This window comes from Bombina bombina, chromosome 5 (assembly GCF_027579735.1).
Source record: "Bombina bombina isolate aBomBom1 chromosome 5, aBomBom1.pri, whole genome shotgun sequence".
Lineage (NCBI taxonomy): Eukaryota > Metazoa > Chordata > Amphibia > Anura > Bombinatoridae > Bombina > Bombina bombina.
In genome coordinates this window covers 892779780-892790288 of record NC_069503.1, presented here as the reverse complement: position 1 = coordinate 892790288, position 10509 = coordinate 892779780, and the positions used below count along the sequence as shown (strand labels likewise).

Here is a 10509-nt window from a genome sequence, read left to right as displayed (position 1 = left end):
TTATTTTAGGGAGCGTGTGACAAGTACAGTGAAATATTTAGATACAAGCAACAGGTGAGCCTTCCTTTGGCATTGTAGACTGAAGCTATTTTATATTAAATCGATTTGTATTTTGCTTTTGTCCAGTTTAAAAAATAATAATCTCCACTTTCCTACACATTGTTTTGTATATCCTCTAATTTATTATCACTGCACCCACTGTAAGATACACAGTAGCTCGAGGCCGCTGTGTTCTTTCTAACAATAGGAACTGCCGAGCTGCCTGTCAAGAAAAAGCCGAGCAGCATTCTGGTGACAGCCTAGTGATTTGCGGCATGTCGCACACAGCTTCCGGTCGGAGGGGAAGAGATCATTAAGCTAGCTGAGTCTGATCGCGCAGGCGGGAAATCGCACGGATTCGGGAGGCTTTTGTTATTGATTCCTTCAGGAGGAGGCGCCAGGCTTTAACGTGTGCGGAAACACAAAAGCACGGATCGTGTATAGACCCGGTCTCTGGGCACAAAGATGGGGGACGAAATTATCCGTATCGCTAAGAAGATGGAGCGAATGGTGCAGAAAAAGAACACGGTGAGGCAATCAAACCGTTGTGGCGTGGAAAACCCTATAAATCGTGTCAGGGATGTATCACCGTGGCTGGGACATATTGCACCGTGCATCTTAGCAAGAAACAAAACGCCAGTAGTTGGTTTCCCACGTGAGCGCGTTTGTTAACGTTTTTTTGGCTAAAGACGTAAGCTATGTGCGTCCCCGTGCTGTAAGTTTGGGTGCGCGCATCATCTCACCTGTGTGCTGGAGTTTGTGACTTACGCTGTAACTCTGTTTCAGAGAGCGGGAAGGAGCTCTACAACTTTGTTACCTATATTATAGAATAATATAGAGTTCATTGTGGCCAAATATTTTACTAAACTGTCAGTACGTATTTAAACTACTATTTCCCGCATTGACCTTTGTGGTTTTATGTATATTCCTTGAAGGAGGGAGATTTAAACATATTCTAAAATTCCCTCATTAATAAAACCTTTTAATTCACGAAATTTGTGATATCGAGCATCAAACTGAATGTATTACTTTGTTTCTTTGTCTAGTACAGAATCTATATTGCAGTTCATTACACATTGTGCAACAAATATGCACACATAGCTGTGTTTTCCACAGAAAATGTTGCCAGCAGTGTGAGGATAGTTTAATACTTTGCAATATTTTAAATCTTCTTTTATTTATAAAAGTTTCTTAAAGGACCAGAATAGTCGGAAAATGACGACTTGCTCTATTTCTTTAGTGCATGTAATTTTATGCCTTTTTGACCTTGCGCTAAGTGGTTAAGCACACAGTTGAAGTAATTATTGGGGCCAAGCACTGCATGACTCAGATCTCCAGCTAGTGCTGTTGATTGGAACCTGCACTGCTCTACCTTTTGCATGGGTTAAACTCGCAGTAGTACAGGTTCTATGGTTGTAAAATGACATACTCCTAAAGAATTTGAGCACTGGGTTTCAAACCTGTACTCAGGCCCCCCCAACAGGCCATGTTTTCAGGATTACCTTGGATGAGATTGAGAGCAGGTAAAATAATCATGTTTACTAATCTGATTGTTTCAGTTGTGCTTCAGTTTAGATATCATCAACATGTGGCCTGTTAGGGAGGTTCTGGGGACAGGTTTGAAAGTCAGTGAATTAGAACATGTAATTTTTCAACTATTATGGTCCTTTAAACTGTCCAAAGCACAAATTAATTACATAACTTATTATATATTCCAAACAGGATACTATATCAATTTTAATGATAATTTGTGCAACAAGCATTAAAGTGAAGGTATTTTGATTAAAAACAAAATACTATTAAAAACAAGGGCACTTTCCTTCATCAAAGTTTACAAAGCAGTTTTTTTGATTAAAAACGTACCTTTTTTTTCTTTTTTTTTTTTTTTTTTTTCTTTTCTTACAGCCAGAGCAGCTTCCCCCTCCTGGATTTCCTCTCTTCACAGACTAATCCGGCTTCCTCCAATCACGGCTTTCCCCCCAGGGTAGTCATTGCCTGAGGTCATGCTGTGATTGGAGGAAGCCGGATTAGTCATTGATGACGTGTGAAGAGAGGATTTCCAGGAGGGGGAAGCTGCTCTGGCTGTGCAAAGAAGAGAGGTAAGTTTTTAATCAAAACGGCTGCTTTGTAAACTTTAATGAATGAAAGTGCCCCTGTTTTTAATAGTATTTTTTTAAATAAACGTGCTTTCGTTCATCTAAGTTTACCTTCACATTAATACTGGATAATTTTAGCTTTATATTGACTTAAAGTGAATGTCAAGCTAACACACTATTACCTAAACTGAAACGATAGCAGTTAAAAAACGAATGAGAGTTTCATTCATCAAATCGTTAGTAGATACTTATCTTCAGATATATTTCAATCTGAACGCTAAAGGGATAAGAGCCGAAGCTCCGGTCGCCATTTACAGCAATTGATTGACGGATCACTCACCTGCAATCAACAAATCGTTTCCCTCCCCCACTCAGCCCTTTTGCACAAACGTCACTGCCTGGGGGGGACACGATTTGTTGATTGCAGATGAGTCATCTGTCAATCAAATGCTTATCCCTATAGCGTTCAGAGTGAAATATCTCTGAAGATAAGTATCTACTAAGGATTTGATGAATGAAACTCATTCATTTTTTAACTATCCTTTCAGTTTAGGTAATTGTGTTAAATTGACATTCACTTTAAAGTGAAGGTAAACTTTGATGAATGAAAATCCATTTTTTAAAAATAATACTATTTAAAACAGGGGCACTTTCATTGATCAAAGTTTACAAAGCAGCCGTTTTGATTAAAAACGTACCTTTTTTTTTTTTCTTCGCAGCCAGAGCAGCTTCCCCCTCCTGGAAACCCTCTCTTCACACTTCAGCAATGACTAATCCGGCTTCCTCCAATCACAGCATGGCCTCAGGCAATGACTACCCTGGGGGGAAAGCTGTGATTGGAGGAAGCCGGATTAGTCATTGTTGAGTTGTGAAGAGAGGATTTCCAGGAGGGGGAAGCTGCTCTGGCTGTGAAAAGGAAAACAAGTTTTTTTTTTTTTTTTTTTTTATCAAAACGGCTGCTTTGTAAACTTTGGTGAATGAAAGTGCCCCTGTTTTTAATAGTATTTTTTTAAAAAACGGGCTTTCATTCACCAAAGTTTACCTTAATTTTAAACTTAATTGGGATGGTTTGTGTAATCATCTGAGTGGTGTACCCATTAAATAGATTCTGGGGACAACACTGCAAATGTACAAACTATAGTCTATCGTCATTGTTGGTAAACATGTTCTGAAATGTGGCTGCAGAAGTAAAATAGACTGCTGTTGAAAACACTATACCCAAACTTCTATTGCAGTTTATTTTAAATGAATGCATGGTTTTCTTATTTTGGTGGAACAAGAATGGTATATATAAACATGCTTGCACAGTTATACATTGCATCACAGATATGGCTCCAAACTCACAAAAAAATGTATATTTGTATGTCCTGATTTGACATAGGGAATATAACATTTGGTGCATAATACTGACAGAAACAGATCACACGGATAAACTCCACAAGCTCTTAATTCCTAATGTTGAGACTAAGTGTATGACAATAAAATGATGCTTGATGAACCCAAATTATCGTCCTGTAGACTTGTTTTTGATTAGTCGCTTACAGAATAATGTATCTAGATTACAGACAGACACATTGTCAAGTAGAGAACCTGTCCAGCAGCAATTTGAGCTTACGATGCAGCATGGTAAAATTTAAAATGCCCCCCCCCTCCCGCTCTCACAATCAATTACATGAGAGCAGGGCATGTCAGTCTCCCCAAACAAGGTTTGGAATTGTTTATCCCGCCACCTCTTTAGTGGCTAAAGAAGAAGTTTCTGCTTTTTAAAGCCTCAAAAGCTGCAAATAGATCAGAATTTTAGGATATATCAAACTGAACACAATGTGACCAGTTAAAGGGATAGTAAACACCAAAAATGTTATTGTTTAAAAAGATAAATAATCCCTTTATTTACCATTCCCTAGTTTTGCCTAACCAACGCTGCTATAGAAATATGCTTTTTACCTCTGTAATTACCTTATGTAAGCTTCTGCAGACTGCCTCCTTATTTCAGTTATTTTGACAGACTTGCATTTCAGGCAATTTGTGCTGACTCTTAAATAACTCCATGTGCGTGAGCACAATGCTATTTATATGAAACACATGAACTAACACCCTCTAGCTGTGGAAAACTGTCAAATGCGTTCAGTTAAGAGGCGGCCCTAAAGGGCTTAGAAATTGGCATGTGAGCCTACCTAAGTTTAGCTTTCAACTAAGAATACCAAGAGAACAAAGCAAATTTGAGGATAAAAGTAAAATGGAAAGTTGTTTAAAATTATATGCCCTATCTTAATCATGAAAGTCTAATTTGGACTTTACTATCCCTTTAAATGAAGCAGGGTTGTAATATCATCTGAGGCCTTCAAAGGCTTATGTTGCTCACATTGTGAGTCACTGAGTAGAAGAGGATCTCCCATACTATTCTCCATTTCCCCCCTGAAACAAAGCCCCTCATTTGCACATTGTTTGCTTTCAGTCCAATATAGGAGTTGGTGTCATTAAACACCAGCTTAAATTTCCTGTACAAAAATTACTTAAAACATTGCTATTATCAGGCTGACTGCTTTACCTGTTCTACGTCCAGGTTGGAGAATTGCTATTGTCAGGCTGACTGCTTTACCTGTTCTACGTCCAGGTTGGAGAATTGCTATTGTCAGGCTGACTGCTTTACCTGTTCTACGTCCAGGTTGGAGAATTGCTATTGTCAGGCTGACTGCTTTACCTGTTCTACGTCCAGGTTGGAGAATCCAGTCTGATATTGATAAAATGCTAAAAAAAAAGGGATAGAAAGGTCAGAAATGACTATGCGTAGGTGTATTTCATTTTTAAAATAGAAGCATTTTTGCAATATACTTCCATTAGCAAAAATGCTTCTAGTAAAACTTTTACAGTTTTTCTGCGGCATACCTACATATCCTACGAGGGCCCATGCACCAGTATTCAAGCACCACACCTTCTCAGAAAGCAGTAGCTTGTATGATGCATTGGGGCCGATTTATCAAAGTGCAGCGGACATGGTCTGTTGTAGTGTATCATGTCCGCCACACATAGATAAATGCCGACAGCATACGTTGTCGGCATTTATCATTGCACAAGCATTTCTAGTGAAATGCTTGTGCAATGCCGCCCCATGCACATTCGCGGGTGTCAATCAAATCGATCGTATGCGATCGGGGCAGATTGCTGTCTGCCGCGTCAGAGATAGTGGACAAGTTAGGGAGCAGCAGTCTTAAGACCGCTACTTCTTAACTCCGTTCAGGCCGTGATAAATCGGCCTCATTATGTCTCCAAATCCAGTACACATTATCACTAGCTATCTGCTAAGGTTCGGTGTTTGAATACTGGTGCACGTGGGCCCTCACAGGATATGTGCGTAATTCTACTGAAAAACAATAATAATTTTTAATAGAAACATATTTGCTAATGGATGTATATTGCAAAAATGCTTCTATTTCAAATTGAAATGCACCCATGCACGTTTAATTTTTTACCTTTTTAATATCCTTTTAAGTTGAGTAATAGCTGTTCAGTTGATAATTATTGGGGGAAAACAGAGGCCTTTGCAGCAATATTGTTTAGTCTCCCTAAGTGCAGATAAAGGAATATATAGGGGGCTTGAAAATCTCAAGCACTAGGGTGTCCATGGCTCCCTAAAAAGGGGGGTCTAGCGTAGTGTTTGACACATCTGTTTAAAATGTAGGAGCCGACAGTGGTATTTGTATATAAATGTATGAAGAATAGCCCAAAAAGTTAGGAGCCAGGGGTAAAATTCTAGGAGTTGGTGGCTCCCTGACACCTGGGTTTGTTGAGCCCTGGTCTAGCGATGGGTTTGTTAGCCTCTTGTACTCAAATGTTCTGTATTTCAGGAAGTGCACTCCTGGAAGAGAAGTGGTGGCACCCAAGTTAGCAGAGTATTTTCAAAGAATATGCCACCATAGTACAAATTGTGTCAGATGGGAGTTAGTGTGGCTCATGCACAAAGGACTTTGCTTCAGTGCCTTGAAGTGATGGTAAATCCAATCGTATAACAAACGCAAGGATTTACCATCATAAAAAATAAACTTTAGTTTCTCTCAATGTTTCTTAAAAAACAATGTTAAACTCACAGTATCTGTAAGGAAAGAAGATCACCAACATAGCGCCTCCGGCCGCCCACGGTACAGCGCTTTCTTCAATGAGGTCAGTTGCAACGCATGTTGGTCCAGAGATGGAAATGTCGCCTCATTGACGAAAGCGCTGTGCTTTGGGCGGCCAGAGGCGCTGAGTTGGCGATCTTCTTCTTTCCTTACAGATAGGGTGAGTAAAACATTGTTTCGTAAAAAAACAAACTTTGGGCTTGGGTTTACCATCACTTTTAAGGCTGGACATAGCTGTAACAATTTGCTGCTTGGCTGGGAACACACATACTGCTTCTGGAGCATGCATTGATTTATTCTTTATACCTTTTACTTTAAATTATAGAGTTTATAACTGAAGATTACAAAACTGCAGAAGCTGTTAAAAAAACAAACAACAAATGGAAAACAAACAAACTGTAAAGCAGTGTAGAATATTCCAAAATATGAGCAGGAAGTTCTTGGAGTGTAGCAGAAGCTTGAGATATCAAATCTGAGAAACAAACGTAAGCTCAAAAATGTTTTCATAATAGGGCATAGTAGAAAATATATGAACAACCATTTGTTATGTACTTTGCAAGTGAAGAGATGAACAGGTGGTTCTTAAGGCTGACAAAGTATAAGCAATGTGTTAGGAATGAATATTCGTCTTAAAGGGACATGAAACTCAATTTTTTTATTTGATAATTTAAAAAGAGCATGCAATTTTAAACAACTTTCTAATTTACTTCCATTATCTAATTTGCTTAATTCTCTTGATATTCTTTGCTGAAAAGCATATCTAGATAGGCTCAGTAGCTGCTGATTGGTAGCTGCACATAGATGCCTCGTGTGATTGGCTCACCTATGTGCATTGATATTCCTCCAACAAAGGATATCTAAAGAATTAAACAAATTAGATAGTAGAAGTAAATGAGAAAGTTGTTTAAAATTGAATTCTCTGTCTGAATCATGAAATAAAAAATGTGGGTTTAATGTCCCTTTAAAGAAACATTTTAGAAATAAAGATATTTAGTTGAATATGTTAAATATTTCTGCATGAAAAAGGTTCTACAATTATTTGGAAGTTATTTTGCAAGAATGCTTTAAAGATAAAAATTGTTGAGCTTTACATACATAAATATTTGTATGTGTTTTTTTTTACAAATTAGAAGAGTTTTGAGTCCCGTATGTTTATAAATAAGAGGTAGCAAGTTAGCCCCTAGATTCACCAGCAGTTCAAAGATCACTTCATATAGAGAGATCTTGAATGTCGCTGTGATTATCCTGGGTTGCTGATTTGCTACAATTTAATCTTACTGTATATTTCTTTAAATTGCTAGTCAATCTAAGGGTTTGATGTCCCATAGATCTTTGATTTAAGTCATTAACCCCTTAAGGACAAGGCCATTTTTCAATTTCCTTCCCTTAATGGGACACTGAACCCTGGAAAAAAATGGTTACACATCTACAACCACCAAAAACACCCATGCTAAATAGTTTCTAAATTTTGCCCTGAGTTTAGAAATACCCAATGTTTACATGTTCTTTGCTTTTTTTGCAAGTTATAGGGCAATAAATACAAGTAGCACTTTGCTATTTCCAAACCACTTTTTTCCAAAATTAGCGATAGTGTTTTTTTAGAAGACAACCCAAAGTATTAATATAGGTCCATTTTGGTATATTTCATGCCACCATTTCACCGCCAAATGCAATCAAATAAAAAAAAAATTTGTTCACTTTTTCACAAATTTTGTGACAAACTTTAGGTTTCTCAATGAAATTATTTACAAACCGCTTGTGCAATTATGGCACAAATGGTTGTAAATGCTTCTCTGGGATTCCCTTTGTTCAGAAATAGTAGACTTATATGGCTTTGGGGTTGCTTTTTGGTAATTAGAAGTCCGCTAAATGCCGCTGTGCACCACACGTATTATGCCCAGCATTGAAGGGGTTAATCAGGGAGCTTGAAGGGTTAATTTTAGCTTTAGTGTAGAGATCAGCCTCCCAACTGACACATCCCACCCCCTGATCCCTCCCCCACCCCACAATTGCCCTGCCATCAAGTACTGGCAGAAAGTCTGCCAGTACTAAAATAAGGCTTTTATCTATTCAGCTGTGATGGTCCCTCCCCTGCTACCTATTTTCCGCCATCTTAGGTACTGGCAACTGTCTGCCAGTACCCAGTTTGCCCCCCAAACATTTTTTTATTTTTTTGATAAAATATAGATTTTCTGTAGTGTAGCTGCCCCCCTCAATACCCCCTTCCCAGATCCTTTGATCTTTCTTTACCCCCCCTCCCAATTCCGGGACATTAGCGGCAGTAGTTGCTGCACGTGCCCCCGCAGGCTCCCCCCCGCCCGCACGGTCCTAGCACCTGACGTGCTCATTGCACATACAGGAACCAGATAGCGATGGGCCGCCTTCCTGCTAAGCTCCCACCCACCAACGATTGGCACCATCGCTACCGGTGCAGAGAGGGCCACAGAGTGGCTCTCTCTGCATCGGATGCTTGAAAAAGGGTGTTGCAGGATGCCTCAATATTGAGGCATCACTGCAATACCCTGATCGCAATCGCTTCCAGAGCTCAATTAGACAAAGGACGTACCAGGTCACTAACTGACAGTTTTTGCAGGATATACCTGGTATGTCCTTGATAGTTAAAGGGGCACTGAACCCATTTTTTTTCCCATTCGTGGTTCAGATAGAGCATGCAATTTTAAGCAACTTTCTAATTTACTCCTATTAATTTTTTTTCCGTTCTCTTGCTATCTTTATTTGAAAAAGGCATCTAAGCTAAGGAGCCAGCCAATCTTTGGTTCAGTACGCTGGATAGCACTTGTTTATTGGTGTGTGAATGTATCCATCAATCAGCAAGAACAACCCAGGTTGTTCACCAAAAATGGGCCTGCATCTAAACTTACATTCTTGCTTTTCAAATAAAGAGATCAAGAGAATGAAGAAAATTTAATAGGAGTAAATTAGAAAGTTGCTTAAAATTGTATGCTTTATCTGAATCACAAAAGAAAAAAATTCACGCAGAGTTCAGTGTCCCTTTAACCAGTTTGCTAACCTCCCTAAACTTAAAGGGATAGGAAAGTCAAAATTAAACTTGCATGGTTCATTTAGAGCATGTAATTTTAAGACCCTTTTTTTAAATTCACTTCAATTTTTAAATGTGCTTTGTTCCCTTTTTACCCCTTGTTGAAAAAGAATATGCACATATCCTACGCTAGTGGGAGCTGGCTGCTGATTGGTGCCTGCACACATTTGTCTGTTGTGAATGGCTAACTAGATGTGTTCAACAAGCTGCCAGTAGTGCAATACTGTTCATTCAGCAAAGGATAACAAGAGAATGAAGCAAATTTGATAATAGTAGTAAATTGGAAAGTTGTTTAAAACTGTATGTTCTATCCAAATAATGAAATAAAATTTTGGGGTTTTCTATCCCTTTTTAAATTAAATGATTTTCCAGCTTCTGCTAATTTCCTATGTAATGTATGTATGGGCAAGTGCAATGCAACCAGGAGATGCCCTGGAGCCACAAAGTCTGACTAGTGCGACTTGTTAAGAGATACTGTTTCGAAACACCAGCAAGAAATCTCATAGTTAGTGCTTTGTGCTACCCACATCACAAAAATAAAATGCATCTTTGGAATTTCCAAAAACTTTTATTCCTCATCTATACAGTATAATGCTGCTTATTTAGCTAACCAAAAATTTACTTTTCAAGTATTTTATTCTTCATTTAGCATATTATCTTGTATGTTAAAGGGATAGTCTAGTCAAAATTACTTTCATGATTCAGAGCATGCAATTTTAAAGGGACAGTTTACACCAGAATTTTTATTGTTTTAAAAGATAGATAATCCCTTTATTACCCATTTCCCACTTTTGCATAACTAACAGTTATAATAATATACTTTTAACCTCTGTGATTATCTTGTATCTAAGCCTCTGCAAACTGCCCCTTTTTCAGTTCTTTTGACAGACTTGCAGTCTAGCCAATCAGTGCCTGCTCCCAGATAACTTCTCGTGCACGAGCACAGTGTTATCTATATGAAATACGTGAACTAACACCCTCTAGTGGTGAAAAACTGTTAAAATGCAATCTGAAAGAGGTGGGCTTCAAGGTCTAAGAAATTAGCATATGAACCTCCTAGGTTAAGCTTTCAACTAAGAATACCAAGAGAACAAAGCAAAATTGGTGATAAAAGTAAATTGGAAAATTTGTTTAAAATGACATGCTCTATGCGAATCATGAAAGTTTATTTTGGCCTAGACTGTCCCTTTAAGCCACT

The 10509-nt window shown here is 38.4% G+C and overlaps 1 protein-coding gene across 2 annotated transcripts in view; it reads left to right on the top strand.

Annotated features, from left to right (window-relative positions):
* The first annotated feature begins 315 nt into the window (after nt 1–315).
* The window catches only part of TCEA1 (transcription elongation factor A1), a 180146-nt gene continuing 169952 nt past the window's right edge, over nt 316–10509 (top strand). For both annotated transcript variants that reach the window (XM_053715043.1, XM_053715042.1), the window contains exon 1: nt 316–567. In XM_053715043.1, the coding sequence (XP_053571018.1) occupies nt 505–567 (63 nt within the window). In that variant the 5' untranslated portion in view covers nt 316–504. The remainder of the gene's footprint in view (nt 568–10509) is intronic.